The sequence below is a fragment of the Ciona intestinalis genome, chromosome 10 (genome assembly GCF_000224145.3).
Source record: "Ciona intestinalis chromosome 10, KH, whole genome shotgun sequence".
Classification (NCBI taxonomy): Eukaryota; Metazoa; Chordata; class Ascidiacea; order Phlebobranchia; family Cionidae; genus Ciona; species Ciona intestinalis.
In genome coordinates this window covers 3,175,357-3,197,018 of record NC_020175.2, presented here as the reverse complement: position 1 = coordinate 3,197,018, position 21,662 = coordinate 3,175,357, and the positions used below count along the sequence as shown (strand labels likewise).

General features: G+C 33.7%; 3 protein-coding genes and 1 long non-coding RNA gene across 5 annotated transcripts in view; 3 read left to right on the top strand and 1 right to left on the bottom strand.

Annotated features, from left to right (window-relative positions):
• The first annotated feature begins 206 nt into the window (after nt 1-206).
• LOC100186643 (nucleolar complex protein 2 homolog) lies at nt 207-10,474 on the top strand. Of its 2 annotated transcripts, none has more exons than XM_026836290.1 (18): nt 207-346; nt 843-931; nt 1,446-1,616; nt 1,788-1,889; nt 2,745-2,840; nt 3,215-3,408; nt 3,882-3,998; nt 4,567-4,757; nt 5,158-5,276; nt 5,756-5,944; nt 6,340-6,479; nt 7,373-7,513; nt 7,647-7,731; nt 8,450-8,578; nt 8,822-8,938; nt 9,318-9,431; nt 9,788-9,935; nt 10,226-10,474. In XM_026836290.1, exons 1-18 carry the CDS (start codon nt 268-270, stop codon nt 10,435-10,437), a joined length of 2,433 nt encoding a protein of 810 aa, XP_026692091.1. In that variant the 5' UTR covers nt 207-267; the 3' UTR covers nt 10,438-10,474. The 2 variants fall into 2 exon arrangements, with proteins under 2 accessions (XP_026692091.1, XP_018669188.1); XM_018813643.2 differs by lacking the exon at nt 10,226-10,474 and adding an exon at nt 10,042-10,097.
• Nucleotides 10,475-11,092: 618 nt separating this feature from the next.
• Nucleotides 11,093-19,966, bottom strand: LOC100181110 (glucose dehydrogenase [FAD, quinone]-like). Its single transcript, XM_002120931.5, has 13 exons — nt 19,662-19,966; nt 19,544-19,604; nt 18,601-18,748; nt 17,872-18,148; nt 17,138-17,261; nt 16,511-16,730; nt 15,467-15,589; nt 14,957-15,072; nt 14,472-14,577; nt 13,707-13,887; nt 13,412-13,514; nt 12,344-12,463; nt 11,093-11,990 (listed from the first exon to the last, which is right to left on the bottom strand). The coding sequence occupies exons 1-13, from the start codon at nt 19,783-19,785 to the stop codon at nt 11,855-11,857; spliced, it is 1,839 nt and encodes a 612-aa protein (XP_002120967.3). The 5' UTR covers nt 19,786-19,966; the 3' UTR covers nt 11,093-11,854.
• LOC113474604 overlaps nt 19,433-21,662 on the top strand; it is a 5,593-nt gene continuing 3,363 nt past the window's right edge. The window contains exon 1 of the long non-coding RNA XR_003396300.1: nt 19,433-19,492. This is a non-coding gene — a long non-coding RNA (uncharacterized LOC113474604). The remainder of the gene's footprint in view (nt 19,493-21,662) is intronic.
• Nucleotides 20,044-20,844, top strand: LOC100183461 (macrophage migration inhibitory factor-like). Its single transcript, XM_002120850.4, has one exon. The coding sequence runs from the start codon at nt 20,227-20,229 to the stop codon at nt 20,599-20,601; it is 375 nt and encodes a 124-aa protein (XP_002120886.1). The 5' UTR covers nt 20,044-20,226; the 3' UTR covers nt 20,602-20,844.

Sequence of the window (21,662 nt, the reverse complement as noted above, 5' to 3'; positions counted from 1 at the left end):
TAGAAGTTAAAACAAAAGTTAGCTCCGAGTAAATAACGTAATGTTCTAGTTAAATATACAATAAAACGGGGATTTACGGATAGCTTGAACATAATAGTAACTCGTTAAGTCGTAAGCTGGCACGAGGTGTTTGAGCACTTATGTTATAACGGTTGTCGTTTTCCGGCCACGGGAGGATAAAGCAAGTTAAACTCATTTATTTATTTAGCTTCGGCAAAATAGTTCGGAGTAAATAACGTCTTTATTTCTAGTTGAATATATAATAAAATGGGAATAGGCGATGCAACTGTCGAAGAGTTTATGGAAATGGATTGGGGAGATCATTCTACTGACGATGATGCCAAAGGTATACGGTTTTTGTTTTGGAATTAAAGAAAAAGCTGTTATATTTTATATGAGTGAGGTGCTGTAACGTTGGTGCTAGTGAAGAACCCCCCCCACTGTATTTGGTAACCACTAACCCCTAACCCCTAGGTTAGGGGGTTAGGTGTTGATGGTTAGGGGGTTAGGTGTTGATGGTTAGTGGGTTAGTAGTTAGTAGTTATGGGGGTTAGTGGTTATGGGGGTTAGTGGTTATGGGGGTTAGTGGTTAGCAATAGCAAATAAAGTGGGGGGGGAGACTTTTCACTAGCAGGAAACATTGCACATTATGGGTCCTACGACTTAGACCAAATTTGCCCATTACACACAAACACCTGGGTGCTACTGCAAAACCTAGATTTTTAAGCTTTTCACTTCCATGAGGGTAAACAAGGCAAAAACCGTTAGTTTGAACTTGGAATATAAATTAGTTGTTTTAAATGTAAACACTGTGTATACAATCTTTTGTATGTTGCCTGTAGTGAAAACCTCAAAGCCAGAGAGAAACAAAAAGAAAACAAAGCGTAAGAAGAAACCTGCCCAACCTCAAGCTGAACAGGATGAAAATATTGTAAGCTTTTTAAAGCCCATACATTTTTAAATCACATTAAGAAACCCTACTTAATTGGATACAGATTTTGTTCATGGTTTAATTAATTGGGGTGCGTGGAAAAAATTGTGCAGTGCATATCCAAAATTAAACAAAATCGGTTGTGCACCTGCCATACTCTGCAAACTAAATCATTTTAGTAAACATATCCACTTGTAACAGGGTTTTCTGTTAGCCCAATGTATAACCAATGATTGGTAACGTATGTATTGTAGTTTATATATATTAATATATTATATAAATTTTTTTCAGATTTTACCAGTAGGTCAACTTCATGTATTTACATAATACATTTATGCATGGTGGCAACAGCAGCTAAATAATTGTTTTTGTTCTAAAAGTTTATCATGTTAGCACAGATTCTGTGGCAGTTGACATTCGTTTTACCTTATGTACTTACTTCTACAAAGTAGTAGTGACACAGTATCCTTGTAGTGTTATAGACATACTTATATTATTTAATATTTCTTCTCAGGCTGACACAACTGTAAAGGTCAAAAAACAGAATGATGAAACCACAAAAAAGCAAGTGATAAAAAAGCAGAACAATAAAAAGCCAACTCTCGGAAAACAATCAGGAACTTCTCATCAAGAACAACTTAATGCTTTAAAAGAAAAAGATCCGGAATTTTACAAGTTTTTACAGGTGCTGTATGACATTTCATCATTTTGTTAAAACCCTCCGGACTGTACATTTTAAGATTCATTTTGTTTTGTAAAAAGCTACTTAGTAACCTATACACCCTATTGGGTACATTAGCACTTTGTTGAAACTAAGTTAGAGTTCTTTAATTTAATTTTAAATTATGTTAATCAGGACGAGGAGTCCGGTTTGCTTAATTTTGAAGACAATCTCGACTTGGATGCTTCGTCCTCCGAAGACGAAGATGCAGTTCACCAACTTCCTGATCATCTGGAGGTAAATGGCAACAAAAATATTTTGAAATTTAAGCTTGTATTAATTATTCTGTAAGACAATTACTGGGTTAAGTTACTGAAGGGGTAAAAAAGCCACCAATATTATAATGAGCCAACTCCTGTCTAAATTCTAGTTCCCAGTGATGCATTACCGCAGTGCTCAACTTTTTTGGGATTTGTGAGCCCCTAAAGTTGTCCGATGATCTCATGCACCCTTGTTATGGTGAAACTAATGATGGTTCGCAATTCCAGTGATGCAAGATATAGAATTCATATAAAAAAACTGTAGGAAAGTAACTAGATTTGTAAAAAATGTTTAAAACTAAATGTTATTGCTTAAAATTTTTGAAATTTATGATGCACCCTTGTATGCCTTTTTGTACTGGTGCACCCCTGGCATATTATGGTGCACTCTAGGGTGCACCGTGCACACTGGTGTAACAAAGGGAATTTTGTAAATATGTACCAAAGTGTACATATCAGGTTGAATGTAAATGTTTTTTTACGGGATATCTCATAGTGCATTTCCAACGTTTCTTTTGATAAAGTTTTGCCGGATGGTAGTAAGTGGCAGACCAAACGTGGGAAATACATTGAATTTATTTTGTAACATCTTATGGCAGATAAAACGTCTGACATACACTACATTTTGTACATCCTATTGACAACAAAAAATCAAAAATGCACTACATTTCCCCCCCCCACCAAAAAAATTTCCAACAGAAAAAAAACGTAGAACAGACACTACATTTTTACATCCAATTTTAAACAAAACATCAGAAACGCACTACGTTTTTTACATCTTATGGCAGATGAAACTTGAAAATAAACTGTTTTGTATAAAATAATATTCCAGGAAGCATCCGACAGCGATGTAGATGTTGGTATGTCTGAGGATGAAGAAGAAGAAGGTGATGACATGGATCAGGAGAACAGGAAGAAGAAAAAACTGGTGAAATTTTGTTATGAATTTATATTAATGGTTTTAGGGTAAAAGACTGAGCTAACTTAATTCTCAAGGGCTGTTGCATGTAGTTTATGAGATATAGTAGGATAGGGAAAGATGGGGCACCTTTTTATTCTATTTTCTCGTCTCATTTGGTAGTAAACAAAGAACATTTAAAAATTATAGAAACGTATCCTTGCAACTCCCATAAGCCGTTTTTAATTGTTTAAAACAAGATCAGGATATTTGGATATTATGTGCTAAAGGTGTCCCGTCTCCCCCCCTACCATATAAACAAAAGCTCCTAATTTTGGACCTGTATTTGGCTGTTGCCTGTAGCTAAAGAGATATGTTGTTTTTTTAACATTTGTTTTTAACAGATAACGGTCACAGAAGAGATGGTACAAGAGTGGCAGAACCACTTGCTTACTGAGGTCCCATCAATGTCCTCGCTTCGTGAGTTAATCAAGGCGTTTCATGCCGCGCTTGTGAGAGTAGATGCTGCTGAACCTGAAGAGAAAGAGAAAAAAGGGAAAAAGAGGAAAAAAAGCGCGACACCCAAGCTAAAATACAAGTAAGGTGGTTTAGAATTAGTGTTTGATACTTTGTGTTTGCGTCTGTGCATAATACTAACTACATTGTGTGCATTTGTGTGTAGTATTTTACTACTGCATTAATGAGTAAAAATACAACCAATAAGTTAGATTTTTTTCAAAAGAATGTGTGTCTAACTATCCCTGCCTTCCCTGCATTTCACAAAATTTGGCGGCTATGATTACACAGTACTGTGGGGTAAGATGGGACACCTTTAGCACATAATACCTAAATATCCTTTTCGTGGTTTAAACAATTAACATCGGTCTATAGAAGTTGTGAGAATGCGATTTTATAAATCTTTGAATATTCTTTGTTTACCACCAAATGGGACGAGAAAACAGAATGAAAAGGTGTCCCATCTTCTCCCACCCTACTATATATATCTATTTCACCCCGTTCAAATACAAAAAACTTATGACTACCATACATTAAAAAATTACATTCTTTTAGGGTTATAGGTGCTGCTACATTTAACTCAGTGGTTGGGCTATGCATTCGAACAATTGTACCAACACTGGCCAAACTTCTTAACTACTTTCCTAAAAAAATGAAGAAAACTAAAAAACAGTGAGTTTTCATTCTCTGCAAATATGTAAATGTAGATTTCTTACAGTCAAAAATATTCCATACCGTAGTTTACTTTTTTCACTTGTATTATTTAAGCATTGTTTTTCATTTCAGACTACTTTAGGAAATATACCCCTAACTAAGTGCTGATTTGCAAATTAATATATGTTTTCATTCCTTTAAAATTTTCAACCAAAAAAAAAGTTTTTTTTTACCATTTTCTTTGTTTTGTTACTACAGGCTGTTCTTATCATTCCACTCCGTTAAAATTTTTATACCAAAAATTTTTCTTAAAAGACTCCTTACTGTTTTATTTATTTGGTAACTATATAGTACCGTGGGGGAAGATGGGACACCTTTAGCACACAATATCCAAATATCCTGTTCAGGTTTTAAACAATTAACAACGGTCTATGGGAGTTGAGAGGATATGGTTTTATAATTTTTTGAATGTTTACTACCAAATGGGACGAGAAATAGAGAGAAAGGGTGTCTCATCTTCTCCCACCCTACTATAGCCTACGTATTATATTCCATCCTGTTAAAAAAATAAATAACTTATTCCCAGGAAAGCACCTCTCCCATCTACATGCAAAAAGTGGGCAATTATTCGTGAAGACGTACGCATCTATCTCGCTGATGCGGTCACGCTTGCACGCACACTGCTCGAACCATCAGTGACGCGTGTCTTCCTACGACACCTCCTGCTACTTCTTCCATATTTTATCAGTTTCCCAAAGATTTCGAAAACCCTGCTGAAGCTAATTTCTGTTCTTATTTAGTGGGTATATTTAAAATATATATATATATATATAATTTGTTTTGTTAAAATAACAAAAGTCCTTAAATGTTAAAATTTTGTTAAAAAAACAAAAAAATACCTATTTTGAATGTGATTAAATAAATGAAGAAATTAATATAAATGCATAATAGTAAAATTTTAGTAAAATTAAAAATCAACATATTAATATAATATTAATATATGTATATATATATATATTTGAAATTTCTTCAGAAAAAACCCGCTACAAAGAAAAAGTTTTTTTTTTTTTTTAAAGCAATACTTTATTTATATTGAAAATGGTCACCGGCGATTAATATATAATGGGCAATATGACCATATATGTGTGTGTGTATAAAGCAACTACCATATTTTTTTAGTTGCTGATCCGACAGTGGAGTTCGGCAGAAAACGAGAGTGTTCGCGTTTTAGCTTTTCTTTGTATTACAAGACTTATAACTATGGAAAAGGAGAGGTTCTTGGAAAATACAATGAAAGTAAGTTTTCTCTGCAAATCTGTAAATATATACCAATATAAGTTTTATATGTCGATTTTAAATTGATTATGAAATTAATTTTGTCAGGATGTCTTTTAAAGAGGTCGAAATTTTTTTATGCACTTCTTTGTGGTACTCTCATAAAACAGTACTCTTCAAATACATTATGTGGTTTTCAATTCTGAAATCAAAATCAAATTGCTTGCTCCTTCACTAAGACTAAATTTGCGAACCAATAAGAAAAAACAACCACAAACAGCTATTTAAGTAAGATGAGGTGCCTCGTTTTATTGAATGTAACTTGCTTTATCCTCGCGTAACCGAAAAACTACAGTCGTTAAAACACAGGTGTTCATACACCCCTCTTACTTTGTGCATGATTTTTTTTAATAATGCAACCACGACTGTTAAGGGCTTAAACACAATTAGTTGATTATTTTTAATTATTAAAATCATAAAACCCCTTTTTTTCTCTCCAGCAAACATATGTAAGTTACGTGGCAAACAGTAAATTCACTTCTCCCTCCACCCTCCCAATGATAAACTTCATGCAACGGACGTTTGCTGAGATATGCAGTGTAGATGCCAATGTCACCTACCAGTTTGCTTTCCTCTATATTAGACAACTTGCCGTACATCTTCGAAAAGCAATTACAACGCAAAGCAAGGTGAAGATTGGTTATTTTTTATTTATTAATTTTTTTATTTGTTAATTTTTATTTATAACATTCATTTGTTAATTTTTATTTTATTGAGTCAATTATAAAGAAAAAACATTTTTAGAAGATTTTATTTTGAGTTTATTTCTGAATAACAGTTTTTATATAGGTAGAATAAAATATTATTAGAGTAATTTTGCAGGTAAATATATTTTGTGATTTTTATTTTTTTGTTTTATGTATGAGTATGGCCAACAATTTGGACACATACACCCACAATGGTAGCAGTGACCAGCCTTGAACCCGTAACCTCTAGGTAGGTTATAGGCGGCGTGCTAACCATTGTACAAGGGCCCCAGACTACATTCTGACTAAACAATCCTTTTTTTACCTTTTTTCTGCAGGAAACTCGTCAAACTATCTACAACTGGCAGTTCGTGCACTCTATCGGCATCTGGTGTCGTGTTTTATCTGTCAATCATCCAAATGAAACTTTGCAAGCGCTTATATACCCCCTTGTACAAGTGGCCATTGGTACAATTGAGTAAGTAAATAAATATAACTTGCTTTATCCTTAAAAACGACATTATAATAACATGGGGGTTCTCATTTTTGTACACTTCATGCCCACTTACAAGTTACCACATACGTAACTTGCTTTATCCTTGCAAGGCCGGAAATGACAGTATTATAACACAGGTGTTCGGTTTCATACACCTCATGCCTGCTTACAAGTTACCTCGTATGTAACTTGCTTTATCCTTGCGTGGCTGAAAAACGGCAGTCGTTATAACATGGGTTGTTTGTTCATACACTTCATGCCCACTTAAAGTTTACCACATATGTAACTTGCTTTATCCTTGCGTGGCTAGAAAACCACAGTCGTTATAACACGTTACACGGGTGTTCTGTTTCGTACACCTCGTACCCCTTAAGAGCTACACATACGTAACTTGCTTTATCCTTGCATGGCCGGAAATGACGGTATTATAACATGGGTGTTTTGTCTCATACGCTTTATGCAAATGAGTTACCACATATGTAATTTGTGGGTGTTTCTGTATGACTTACAATTTGAGCAACCCATTAGTGACCATCGGGTTGGGGCAATTGCTGTTAAATGTCTTGCCCAAGGACACATACACCCACAATAGTAGCAACGACGAGCCTTGAACCATTAACCTATGGGTTGTTATGTTTTATACACTTTCTGCCAATGAGTTACCAAATATGTAACTTCGTGGGTATTTTTTAATCTGTATGACTTACAATTTGAGTAATCCACAACCAGGTTAGAGCAATTGCCATTAAATGTGTCTGGCCCAAAAACACACACGCCGACAATAGCAGCGACGAGCCTTGAATCATGACCCTTTGGCTCACTAGACTCACTAATCACTGTGCCAAGCCATCAAATTTTAAACTTTTTCTCCACAGACTTGTTCCCACGGCCCGATTCTTTCCTCTCCGTTTCCACATCACGCGATCCCTGATCTCACTTGGAGATTGCACGAACACGTTCATTCCTCTCCTCAACTTCATCATGGCTCCTCTGCATCTTAACGAGTTTGCCAAAAAGTGAGTTTCAATGCTCTTTATTCTTTTTACTTTTTTTAAAATTTTTACTTTTAATTTTCTATTTTTATAAATTTTTTTAGCTAAATTTTAAAAAGTTTTTTAATTATATTTTTTATATTTTTACTATTTTCAGGCAATCTGGTGTTTCAATTCGTCCATTAGCATTTGAGACGATACTAAAATTGTCAAACTCTCAACTTAAAGAAAAGTCATATAGGGTATGTATTTAATAATGACCAACACGTGACCTTAACCAAACCCAAAGCTTAAATTTTTAATTTGACATTTTCAATTGAAAACCACACTTTTGGACTCTTAAGCCAAATATTGCATATAGTAGGGTGGGTGAAGATGGGACATTTTTTATACTATTTTCTCGTCCCATTTGGTAGTAAACTAATAAAAACGTTTCCTCACGACTCCCATAGACAGGTATTGTTAATTGTTTAAAACACGATCACGATATTAGGATATTATGTACCAAAGGTGTCCCATCTTCCCCCACTCTACTATATTTCTACGTAAGCGTTTTTTACACATTGCGAAAAATCTAAGTTTTTGAAACAATTTGTTACATTTTAAATATTTGATATAAATGCAGCTACAAATTATGCAACCAGATATTCTGTAAATTGAGTGTAAAAAACAAATGTTAATGTTAAAGTTAAATTGTTAATCCTGTTAAATTGAATTCAGATACCGTCTGATTTACTTTTAAAACAATGTTTTTACTAAATACACAAAATTAAAATTATGATTTTGTCAAATTGAATTTAGTTAAATTTAACTTTAGTCTGATCTTTTTTATCCGTTTTAAAACAATTTTTATATGAATTACCAAGATTAATTTTTTGGTAATGTTAAATGGAATTTTAATTAAATTTAATTTTCGCGTGGTTTTCAATTTTCATCATACATTTTAATTGTTATTACCAGGATGGTGCAATGGACCAAGTTTACGACTTATTCATGGCTTACTTCAACACACAAGCCCACACAATTGCTTTCCCAGAACTTGCTGTACCTTCTGTAGTAATGTTGAAGAAATTTATCAAAAAATGCAAGGTAGTAAAATTTGTATAAAAACTGAAAAAAACTGTTGTTAATTTTTTTTTTATTATGTCACAAATCCAAACCTGTGCAATTACTCTTTAATTTTGTGCATGTAAAGTACTCAATTTTTAAAATTTTAGTAGCTTCTAAATTTTTAGTGAAAAAAAATTTGTGGCATTTTAATAATATTTTTTCACATTTCTAAATTTTTTTTTAAAAGAATGACTTGAAGCTGATAAATTGTTTTGTATTTAGAACACAAACTACTTAAAAATGATGAAGCAAATAGTAGACAGAGTGCTTGAGCAGGGAGAATTTATCACAAAAAAGCGTTCGGACGTCACGTTTGCTGTGACTGATGTTGCTGCTGTTGTGAGTATAATTTATAGAAACATCATATTTTGTTATAATTGATGTGAACACTGTTTCATTTTTTTATTGGAAGAATTTTATTTAAAATAATAGGGTGGGGAAAAATGGGACACTTTTTCATTTAGTTTTTTTTATCCCATTTGGTGGTAATCAAAGAGCATTCAAAGAATTATAGAACCGCCTACAACTCCCATAGACCGTTGTTAATTGTTTAAAACACGATCAGGATATTTGGATATTAAGTGTTAAAGGTGTTCCGTCTCCCCCACCCTACTATACAAAAATAATCACGTAAATTTACGCTACTTTTTTGCATTTTCTGTTTCTATTAAACAGATTTGTTCACTTTTGTCTATTTATTTTTGTTTATTTTGAACAGGTTGCTTGGGAAAACGAATTAAAAGGAACTGAGATGCCGTTTACTAAACATTATGCCACGTACAGGAAAAACAGGGAGAGAGAACTTAGTCAGCAAATTGCTGACAAGGACAGGGTAAAATTTGAAACTCCGTTTCACTATTTAAGCTGTTGGCGTTGCTAAATAACAAATTAAACAGTTTTGTGTGTGATATGTGTAACTTGCTTTATCCTCGCTTGGCCAGGGAACGAAAGATTTTTAACACGGATGTTCGTTTCATACACCTTGGCCAGCTTTTAAGTTAACACTTATCTAACTTTGTGGGTGATTGTTTTTTTCTATTTAGCTAAACAATTTTGGGAAGTATGAAAACACTCTTCTTAAAAGAAAATCTGCTGCTCCAGTTAAATATCAAATATTGAAGTTTAAATAGTTAAAACTGCAATAAGACTTCATTATTTCTTAAAAAATTCATACGTTTTTTCACGTAGAATGTGGAAGAGAATCTTCCGGCGATTGAAAGAACAAAACTGATGGAGCAGTCGAAGCCCGCGGATCGTGAGGAGTTCGGGGAACTCTTTGTTGGAAGTTCAGATGAAGAAGATGCGAAAGCTGACTTTGAAAGAGCAATCCAAGAGGGTGTGTTGTGGAAACTTAATAATTTGCTTTCCTCCCCAAAAAAAGTTGTATCCACAAGGACTAACACATATTTTCTGTTGCCCCTTTTTTATCAAAATTTGTAAAAGTCGCCTGAAAAATAAGGAAAATTGGATGAAATTGTAGCAAAACAATTTTTTAACTACAACACATATTTTTAGTTACAAAATTTTTGATTGGTATTTTTTAAGGTCCCCCGAAAAAAAGAAAAGTTGGATAAAATCCCTCCAAAACAATTTTTAACCACAACAGATTTTTGGTATTCTTTTAAGGTCGCCCAAAAAAACGAAAATTGGATGAAATAATCGCTGACAAGCCACCAAGTGAAGATTCTCCTTCTGATGCTGAACTTGACGATGAAGAATATGATGAAAGTGAAGAGGAAGAGGAAATTGAAGAGAAGGAAATTAAAAAAGTGGACATGAGTATGGAAGCCGATGAGGCCGACATTGTAGAAGATTTTCGTTTTTCCGACAGCGATTAATCAAATAAATAAACCTGGAGACCGAGTTGTTTTTCAAGCAATAATCTATGTTATGCAGCAAGCACCATCTTTTTTGAGCGAAGATGAAAGTTTTTCAAACAAAAAGACGGGATGCCGCGACAACAGTTGTTAAAACACGCTTACGGTTAAAAACATATTTATATTTAATCGTAACGGAAAAACATGTGGCCGCTTCACCAAGAAAACAAACATTCAAGTTAAACTTATTATGGAAATGTATGTGTACTATTTATAAGTTTGTACTTGTGTAAATAGATTTTAGAAAGCCATTAGGACTAATATGTGCGGCGCCGTGGCAAAGTGGTTAGCGCACCTGCCTCTAACCCAGAGCTAATGGGTTCAAGGCTTGATGCTGCTACCATTGTGCGCATATGTGTCCTTAGGCAAGACACTTAACGACAATTGCTCCAACCCATACACCACTGATAGATTGTCTAAATTACCAAACATACATAAAAAATAATCACCCACAAAGTAACATACATGGTAACTCGAAAGCTGGCACAAGGTGTATGAACACCCGTGTTATAACCACTGTCGTTTTTGGCCACGCCAGGATAAAAAAATATCTGCTATAATTTTGATGACAAGCTAAAACATGTGTTAAATATTCTTTTACTTATAACAACACCAATATGCTGTTCCTTTTATTTAAAAGCGCAGGTACAATGTCACAACAGTTAATTATAATGTGCTGCATAGGTTTCCATATAAAAAATAATTACAAAATTATTACTTTAGTAACTGACTAGCGCATTTAGAAGAATGTCAAACTTTAAAAGCAATAAAATTATTAAAAAAATACTTTTCTTGGTTACAGTATTAAGCCTTACATAAAATCATATAATATTATAGTCTGATTAATATAATAAGTAGAGTGATCACTGCAAACAATGAAAAAATATAAAAGAAATTGAAAAGAAATATTTTAAATATACCTGTCAATTTATATAATTACACACTTGTAGTTTTTAAATTAAAAATTGTCTATGGTTTAGGTTAGAAAATCCCAGTGACAAAATCCAGCAGATTGTATAATATAAAATATATATTTTGCCCAATGGCAATGTCAGTCTCTCATTCAAATAGAATCGTTGCATTATATTAACTAAATGAATGCTTTACAAAAATATCTGCAAAACATAGTTAAATCTCAAAATGTACATTCAGAATTTTTTGATAAAATGATAACTAAATGACTGCTTTACAAAAAATCTGCAAAACATAATAGAATCTTGAAATGTACATTTAGAATTTTTTGACCGAATGATAACTAAATGAATGCTTTACAAAAAATCTGCAAAACATGACTAAATCTCAAAATGTACACTCAGAAGCATTTTAACTAAATTTTGTTTTAACTAAATAATAATCTCAAAATGTACATTCAGTCTTATTACAAGTTCCAATCTTGCTTGATCATGTCTGCTGCCTTTTCACCCACCATGTAGCAAGGTGCTTGCGTGTTTGCTGATGTTATTGTTGGCCAAACTGAGGCGTCTGCCAACCGCAGCCCAGCCACTTTGTATACTCTGTAAAAAGCATACATGTATCAATTATAACTTAATTCATTGTTTAATTAATTAAATATGTGGGTTGTCTAAATTGTCAAACATACATAAAAACAACAACAAAAAAATCCCCCCAAAAAACAACTATCCACAAAGTTACATTCCTGGTAACCCAAAAGCTGCCACGAAGTGTATGAAACAGAACACCTGGGTTATAACGACTGCTGTTTCCCGTCAGGGGAGGATAAAACAAGTTACATTTATTCATTTATTCATAAATTTAGGTGAATTTTGAATAGCCTAGTACTAAATTGTAATAGGGTTTTTACTATTATAAAAATATATGGAGTCAGGGTACACTTATGTTCACTTACCGAAGTCTTGGGTCTGTCACAGCCATAACATCATCTGAGCGACCCATTTTAGCTGTGCAGCACGGATGGTATTCAGTGAGTGTGAAAAATCGTGCCACACATTCGTAGTATGCGTCACTTCTGTAATTAGAAAGTTTTTTTGGTAAAATGTAGTGATTATAAAGTAGGGCTCTTCGCCGCTATCATTGTGGGCGTATGTGTTCTTGGGCAAAACACTTAACGGCAATTGCTCCAACCCATTGGTCACTAATACATAAAAAAATATTATAACAATCCCCCAAAAACAATCCCCCACAAAGTAACATGCATGGTAACTCGTAAGCGTCACAAGGTGTATCAAACAGAACACCCATGTTATAACGGCTGTCGTTTTCTAGGCACACCAGGGTAAATAAGTTACATTTATATATTTATTTATTAATAAAGTACTAAACCTTGTCACATTTTGAAAGCATGTATTATGTACTAAGAATTAATTGGCAAAACAACAACAAATTTGTCTTATTGTTACACACATTACGAAAATTTGATAAAACTGCCACGTCATTGACAAAATAAACGTGTATTTTCTGTGTTTTTTTTATGTATTTCCTGTTTACTGAAATGAGTCAAATGACTCACAGACACGCATATGATTATTATGAGGCTGTAACACAAGTATTAATGCCATCAAGAAAAAACCACAAATAAAAAAAATTACATTTACAACCAAATCTGTTATATGTATTTTAATGTTTTTATTATGCATGGTAAAGACCAACTGTGGGCAACGTTGTAGAAAAAACGACACAAATTTATAAAAAAGTACATTTATCACCAAATCTTTCATCTAAATGATAAAACAAATATATAGTATGTTTTTATCATGGTGAAGACCAATTGTGGGCCAAGTTGTAGAGAAAACAACACAAATTAATAAAAAAGTACGTTTATTACCAAATCTTTCAACTAAATAAAAAAAAAGTATTGTAATCTTCGCATTATGGTAATATAAAGTTTACACAACACTTCTAACATTGTGAAGTCTAGACACATTTAATTACAATCCACATGTATAGTCATATTTACCTTATGGCTGTTGTATTTTCACATCCAGTGTGATCAATTGACATTTTTATCCCACGCGATTTGTAAGTTGCAGATTGCTCTAGTTTCTCCAAAACTTTAAAAGCTGTAAAGTAGTTATATCTAAATTTAAATATATGTTTATGCCAAAAAAACAATAAAAAAAAATTAAAAGGTCCATATATATATAATAACTTGTAAAAATTGGAACAAAGTTTATGAAATAAGTCACTATAATGACTGCTATTGCCTGTCACATGAGGATAATTAAATTAAATCTAAGAATTTATTCATTCACCTTTTAAAATTATTTTTATGTCCCTGTCATCTTCCAAATATCGTGGGTCTATAGTAGGATGTACATTTATATCGGGACTGTTTAAAGTAATTGAGCCTCTACTGTGGGGGTGAGATAGAGCTAGTAAGATGTTAAAATCAGACCATTTTTCTTGATCAATTTTCAATGTCTTTGTCAATATCTGGGGGAAAATAAATAAAATAAGACCATTTTTCTTAATCAATTTTCAATGTCTTTGTCAATATCTGGGGGAAAATAAATAAAAGCAAAGTGAATATACAAACATGCAGAAACTCTTTATTACAATTTTTTTATTATAAAATTGCGCACATGTTTTTATTAGATTTTATACGCATGAATGTTAATAATACTGAAAGTAGATGCTAATATGCTAAGTATTGGACATATTTTCAAATTGTCTTGTTTTGTAACCTCTGTTTCATATAAAACGTGCATAAATATTGGTGAAGCAAATATATATAGTAGGGTAGGGGAAGACGAGATACCTTTAGCTTTAGCACATAATATCCAAATATCCTGATCGTGTTTTAAAAATTAACAACGGTCTATGGGTGTTGTAAAGATACAATTTTATAATTCTTTGAATGTTATTTGTTCACTACCAAATGGGACGAAAAAACAGAAGGAAAAGGTGTCCCATCTTTCCCCACCAACTATACATATTTTGCTAATTCTAGCAATATGAGCCAGTTATTCAAATGGAACCTTTACCATTTTTTTAATAAAACTGTAGAATCCACTTACACTTTCTTTAAAATTAAAATTGTTTCTCAATGTATCAAGATGCATCCTGCTTTTAACATTCCATTGTAATGCTTGCATGATAAAGTGAATGTCTGGCCAATCAAGCCTAATAAAAAATACATTGGCGTAAGTATAAACAGATACATTCGTATGTTGTGTCATGAGAATTATTTTCGAATGTCATTTTTAATTAGGCAGAAACTAAATTAAAGAAACTAAATTAAAGATCACCAACAAAGTAACATACATGGTAACTTGTAAGCTGGGACAAGGTGTACACCCGTGTTATAACGACCGTTGTTTTCGGACCTCGCCAGGATAAAGTAAATTACATTTATTTATTCATTTTTTCATAGTATATCAAATAAGCAATGAACTTAAAGCACTTTTTCGCAGAATTCTTTAAGAGTGTGCCATGAATGATCTCAGAAGGTTATACAGTTCTTTTTCTTGGACACATGTCACAATAAACTTTTTTAACTTACGGTTTATCAGCTTCTAATTTTGATGAAAGATTCAACAAAGCAATCCCTTCTATTGTAGAGGTTGCTAATGGACCAGAACCATTATACAGATAAGATAAAATGTTTTTCGGTGATAACTGCAAAGATGGGGTAAAAGGGTTAAAAAAAAGCTATTTTTTTACCCTGTAAAAAAAGTATTTTTATACCCTGTATATAAAAGTATTTTTATTTCCTGTATATAAAAGTATTTTCATACCCTGCGTTTGAAACTATTTTCATACCCTGTATATTGAAAATAACTGTGCTAAAATTAATGTGTTTTTAGTTTCAATGTGTTTACCCTACAATGTAAGGTACATTTACACAAATAAAGTACTATGGAAATTTAAAGCATGTCCAAATGTTTATTATTCGTATTTAGTGGATCATTGAGAGACCATTGGGAAAGCACAATATGAAATGTTGGCCAGAGTTAGACCAATACTCGAAACAATAAAAGCAAATTTAATAACTTAAATTGATAAAACTTACAAGGGTCCACCAGTTCATTACAGATTCAGTAATATTGTCATACTCTGAGCTAAATCCAACAGGAACGAAAAGATGATCTTGTAAATTGGATCCAACTCCTGGCAAGTCAGCAACAACATCTACCTGGGTGACAAATCAAACAAAATGTTGTCAAAATATTAAAACAATGTTTAATTATTTTACAAGTCCGGCGCTGTGGCGTAGTGGTTAGCGCGCCGTGGCGTAGTGGTTAGCGCGCCTGCCTCTAACCCAGAGGTAATGGGTTCAAGGCTCGTCGCAGCTACCATTGTGGGCGTATGTGTCCTTGAGCAAGACACTTAACGGCAATTGCTCCAACCCATACACCACTGATAAATTGTCTAAATTACCAAACATACACCAAAAATAATCACCCACAAAGTAACATACAGTGGTTAGCGCGCCTGCCTCTAACCCAGAGGTAATGGGTTCAAGGCTCGTCGCAGCTACCATTGTGGGCGTATGTGTCCTTGAGCAAGACACTTAACGGCAATTGCTCCAACCCATACACCACTGATAAATTGTCTAAATTACCAAACATACACCAAAAATAATCACCCACAAAGTAACATACTTGGTAACTCGTAAGCTGGCGCGAGGTGTCTGAGAAACAGAACACTTGTGTTATAACGACTGTCGTTTTCCGGCCACGCGAGGATAAAGTAAGTAAGTTACATTCATACATTACATTTACATTACATTACAAGATGGTTGTGCTTTTGCAGCAATTTATATCACATTGCTTTACCTTTTTTGTACTGAAAAACTGAAAATCCCTTTTTATTAACTTTTAACTCCAATTTATTGTCAGCAATTTGTAAGCTGAATGCTACTAATGAAACTTATAATTTTTCCTTTAACACCACAAATATTAATTAATTTAAAAACTTTTAACTTTTTGCATAGACAATGTGATAAAAATATAAATACTAAAATTGCTTCCAATCCCGTTTTAAGTCAACTTTATACAATAACATAACATCATGTTTAACACATCATTTATACGGTAACTTCATATCCGATTACCTTAAAGTCCTCTAACTGCTTTTTAGGTCCTATTCCAGAAACCAAAAGTAGATGAGGTGTACCAATCGCTCCTCCACTTACAATAACCTCTTTAGATGCCATCACTTTAAAGGTATCACCGTTTTTCACATATTTGACACCTACTGCTCTAGGTACATCCTTATTATCGTTGAATAGAATTTTTTGTACATGAGCCCCACTTATAATGTGCAGGTTTGGTCTGAAAAAAACAAAATGTGTATTGGTAGAGTAGGGTGGGGAAAGATAGGACACCTTTAGCACACAATATCCAAATATACTGATCGTATTTTAAACAGGTAACAACGATCTATGGGAGTCGTGAGGATACAGTTTTATAATTCATTAAATATTTTTTGTTTATACCAAAGAAACAAGAAAAAATAGAATGAAAGGTGTCCCATCTTTCCCCATTCTAGTATATATATACCAACTTTGTGCCAGATTTGTTTAAAACATGATTAGGATATTTTAATATTATGTGCTAAAGGTGATTTAGAAATTTGCATGTTACTACACTTATATTTACCAATACTAGAAGAGATCAGTAACTTAAAATCCAAGTTGCGTTGTAGCGTTTTTTTCTGTTAGAAAAAAACTCATATTTACCTTTCATTTGCTACAGAATGCAGGTAACTTAAAGATGCACTTTGCCTTGTACCATCTTTCAATGTATGTTTTGCAACAGAAAACCCATCCCCAGTCCCAGCATTATAATCAAATAATTTATAACCTTGAAAAATAATCAAGTGAATGAATGTAAATCTCCTATTTTTTTACTTAAAAAAAACAAGTTAATGAATTTCATTCGGCTATTTTATAACTTTAAAAATCAATTAAATGAATGTAAATCCAGTATTCTTGGCAAATCAAAGATTAAACACAAATGTAACAATTTATAAGTCCATTTTACCAAGCATTAATTTGTAAGTGATTATTTTTGCATGGCTGACAATTTACACAGAGTAGGCTGTTGCAATTAAACATTTTCTCCATAAACACAAATGCCTACGATGATATCCTAAAGCAACAACAAGCTTTAAATCTCATTATTTATCCATGTGATACACAACGCAAAAACAGAAATATGCACAAATTTAAGACACATTACATTAAATCTTAACTAAGATAAAGTTACATTAAACTTTTACCACAGAATTGAATAAAAACAACAAGGTTACACACAGTGGTGCAGCCAGGGGGGTTTAGGGTGTCGCGACCCCCCCCCCCTTTGAAACCAAAAGAAATAATAATTTTAAAAAAATAATTTTTTTTTTTTAATTTTTTTGATTAACCCCCACCCCCCTATTTTTTTCTGGCTGTGCCACTGGTTACATACATACCTATATCAATTCCAGCTTTTAAAAACCACTCTGTAGCCTTATTAATGAAACCAGTCTCCATTTTTAGCGGCCCTTCTTTACCAAGGCTTGAAGCTTCATTTGGTTTCAAAATTACTTGTTCCGCTTTTTTAAAATACGATTCAACATTGTCAAAACCCCATCCAGTACCTCCGTACAGCTCCCAAGCATCGTAATCATATCTACTGCCTCGAGCATACACCATGTAGTTAATGGAACTTGACCCACCAAGTACTTTACCACGTGGCCAGAAAGCAACCTAATAATTTTTAAATGTAAAGTTAATATATAAAAATAAAAAAAAATAATTAAAAATTAGTTCTATTGCCGTGAACAGATTACTCTAGACCAGGGGTGTGCAACCTTTATTACAAGAGGGCCAGGTAAAAATTCTGAAAAAAAATGCTATATAAATTTATTGTCATATCAAAAAAATCAGGTAAAAATATGCTGCTAGCTTCCCGGGCACAACTTTTCTTTGCGAACTTCATTTGGCCCGCAGACCGTATGTTGCCTGCTATAGACCACACGTCCGCTCTAGACCTTATTTTGAAGAACTACAGTTCGTAATATTACAATTAGAATAACCGAAATTTCTTGAAAATATTTTACCGCTGTTGTGCATTCCATTTCCATAACAAAATAGATCTCAATTTTACACTGTATAAATAAATTTCACATATGTTAAGTTTATAACTTCAGTGAGCATACGTTATCTTTCGAAAAATGACATGCAGATTTCTGTGGTACGGTTCGGTATTTCCAGTCAGTGCTTTGTGCCTGAAGAGCTGTGACAAGAGAAGGAGTAGAAATGAGAAAGTTTGGAGAATCTTCCTCTCCTGCCTCCAATAATAGGACTCTAAGGAGGAAAACGAAGTTTAGAAAGTTATATAGACGCAAAACAGTTAAAGGCGAAAATATGGACCAAAGAGGTGTAGCGATTAAGTGTGTTTCGAGCACAGATATATATTATAGTTTTCCAAATTAACTTAATGCATAAACATTGAATATTAAACAGTCGTATTCCATCTGGCGTAACTGTGTTTATGATTGAGCGACACATCTTGCGTTTTTTTCAACAAGACGGGAAACTATCTGCCTAGTCCGTCCCTTCGGCGAACAGACGCCACTTTTCAGTGTAAAACGTTCTTTCCTGCTACTGCTTTCGCACATGTATTTCATGCTATAAAAGCCCTCCTATTTTCTGTGTTTGGAGGGCAGTAGGAGCTCTCTTACACTCTTGCTGTCCTCACGTTTGTCCCTAGCCTGATGCCGCTCGTTGGTCCGCTAATAAAATGAGTTGTCAACGTATAGCGTTATGGAGTCGTTACGTTGCGATGGGTGCTAGCGTGAACGGATCTACTGCACCCCCGCCACGATGCGTTGAGATGGGCGCGACCGTTGAACCTTACATTACCGCACCCCCTACAGAGGTTTAGTAGGGTGGGGGAAGATGGGACAACTTTTTATTATAATTTCTTGCCACATTTGGTAGTGAACAAAGAACATTCAAAGATTTATAAAACCGTACCCTCATGACTCTCATAGACTATTATTAATTGTTTAAAACATGATCAGGATATTTTGATTTCATGTGCTTAATGTGTCCCATCTGTCCCCCCAGTACCATAAAGTACTGTCATATCACACTTACTTCACATGAGGAATTTCGCTTATTCGACTTGCTATCACACTGCCAGTGGTTCCAGCGCCAACTGTAAAAGATAATAGAAGCATTTAAAGGTACAATCTAAAACATAAAATAGATATACCTATAATAAAGTCATATTGTTCTTCTGCTTCATCTCTGCAAATAGAGTAATGCCGCACGCGCAACCGTTGAACGACATACCCTATCGCAAATATAAAAATTGCAGTGTAAAGAAGCCGGCTCATGTTGTTTTGATACCTATTTTACAATTGTCGCGTTTTATAAAGCCTCAGACCTGCTTTGTCAAAAATGTAAACAAATAAAGGGACTTTCCCGATTTTTTCAACTGCGGTGCCTGGCCCACAATGCAACAGCGACATGCAGCAGGTTTTTTTACTTTACTGCCAAAGCAGTATTTTAGCAATTTATCAGGTAATAAAATAAAAATAAGCTTGCAAAAATGATCAGAAACCTATATGCATTAATGAGGTGCGTAGCAAAGAGCCTTTCATTAAGAAATTCAAGGAAAAGTATCGGAAGCACTGGCACGTGATGTTCCGCATGAACGCTGTTTATTTACACAACAAACAAACCTTTTCCGCTGAATTTGCATTAAATTAATATTTTATTTGTCCCGACTTCAGGAGTGAGAGGTTTATTTGAAGCAGTTGTGGAGAAAGGTGGCGATGCCAGAAATTACGATACAAACCAACGTTTCAAGCGACAAAATCGCTTCGGATTTACAAGAGATAGTGGTTGAACTTGTATCGCAGCATCTCAACAAACCGAAAGCAAATATCTGCGTTACTGTGTTAACAGATCTATGGATGTCATTTGGTGAAAGTGAGGAGCCGTGTGCTTGCTGTACAGTCACTTCTATTGTAGACTTCAACGCAGAAACCTGCGAAAAGCTTGCAGCGCTTTTGATGCCTCCTCTTCAAAAAGCGTTAGGAGTTTCTGGAACCCGTTTTTACCTACAGTTTCACGAAATAACTGCAGGAATAATGGGCTTCCAGGGTACAACTGTTAAAGTAGTTCGTGAAAGAAAGCAGAGTTCTTAGTGTTTAAATTTAGCCATCGAGTTACATTGGTAATTGTTATAAACACACTAATTGTGTCGTAACTTAATTAGTTTCCGTTGTGTATTTTAGTGGTGTCTTTTTTTTATTTTCTGTAACTTTTGTTCTTACTAAAGGTGCAATTATAATTTTTTGACTTTTAATGTATTGTGGTACTGCAATTTAGAAATTGGCAATTCTTAGCAAAATTCTTATTTTAAATCTATGTCTGTGCAATTCACCTAGTTTGTTTTTAATAAGTTTGACCACTTAGCTAAGACCAAGCCTGAGCTGTTTATTAAAACAAATGTTGCAAAAGACAAGTTGCCAAAGAGCATACTGTAGGATTTAACCAAGTTGGTGTCTTCAACAATTCCAAATAGGCCTGAGAAATATGTCTGTGTGACTTTGGTTCCTGATGTATGGATGTCATTTGATGGGACTGAGGAGCCTTGTACATTTGCTGTGCTTACTTCTATCAGTGATTTCAGTGTTGAAGCCATGCTGGGTGCTTTATACAAGTTACTGGGAGTTGCACAAGACCGAATGTATTTTGAGTTCAAAAAGCTACTGTAGCTACCATAGGCTTTGATGGAACAACTGTTCACAAACAAGGAATTGCATAAAAAAAATCAATAAATTTAACATTTTCTCAAAACTTAATTATTGTAATCAAGTGCAGTCAAATGAGTTTTACTGCAATGCTTCTTATACAATACATTTTTCTACTTACTAAAAGTTCATGGTGAATAAACTCTTTTCTGTGTTTTAAATGCAGTCTTCGGTTAAGAACTAATATTCATATTTTTTATGTGTTTTGATACAGCTATCAGTTGAGAACTGATATTTGTATTATAGCTTGTATATTTCATTGTGACAATTATGTAAGAATGTTCAGTGGCATGCAACACTAGTGTATACTGAATATATATCATTTTATCCCATGCATTTGACATTTGTTTGTACTAACTTAACCAATGTAATTTATGTGTGGCATACTAACTTAACCATTGATTTTACAATTTATTTATCAAATTATCTAATCAGTAATTACCTCTTTTTAT

Excerpts from the sequence above, each read along its gene's own strand:
- LOC100181110 (XM_002120931.5), bottom strand. The coding sequence starts at position 19,785 with ATGAGCCGGCTTCTTTACACTGCAATTTTTATATTTGCGATAGGGTAT. Across the intron at positions 19,605-19,661 it reads ACAATATGACTTTATTATAG|TTGGCGCTGGAACCACTGGC; the intron begins GTATATCTATTT and ends TATCTTTTACAG. Across the intron at positions 11,991-12,343 it reads GTGACAGACCCAAGACTTCG|AGTATACAAAGTGGCTGGGC; the intron begins GTAAGTGAACAT and ends TGCTTTTTACAG.
- LOC100186643 (XM_026836290.1), top strand. The coding sequence starts at position 268 with ATGGGAATAGGCGATGCAACTGTCGAAGAGTTTATGGAAATGGATTGG. Across the intron at positions 3,409-3,881 it reads ACACCCAAGCTAAAATACAA|GGTTATAGGTGCTGCTACAT; the intron begins GTAAGGTGGTTT and ends ACATTCTTTTAG. Across the intron at positions 9,936-10,225 it reads TGAAAGAGCAATCCAAGAGG|GTCGCCCAAAAAAACGAAAA; the intron begins GTGTGTTGTGGA and ends TATTCTTTTAAG.
- LOC100183461 (XM_002120850.4), top strand. The coding sequence starts at position 20,227 with ATGCCAGAAATTACGATACAAACCAACGTTTCAAGCGACAAAATCGCT.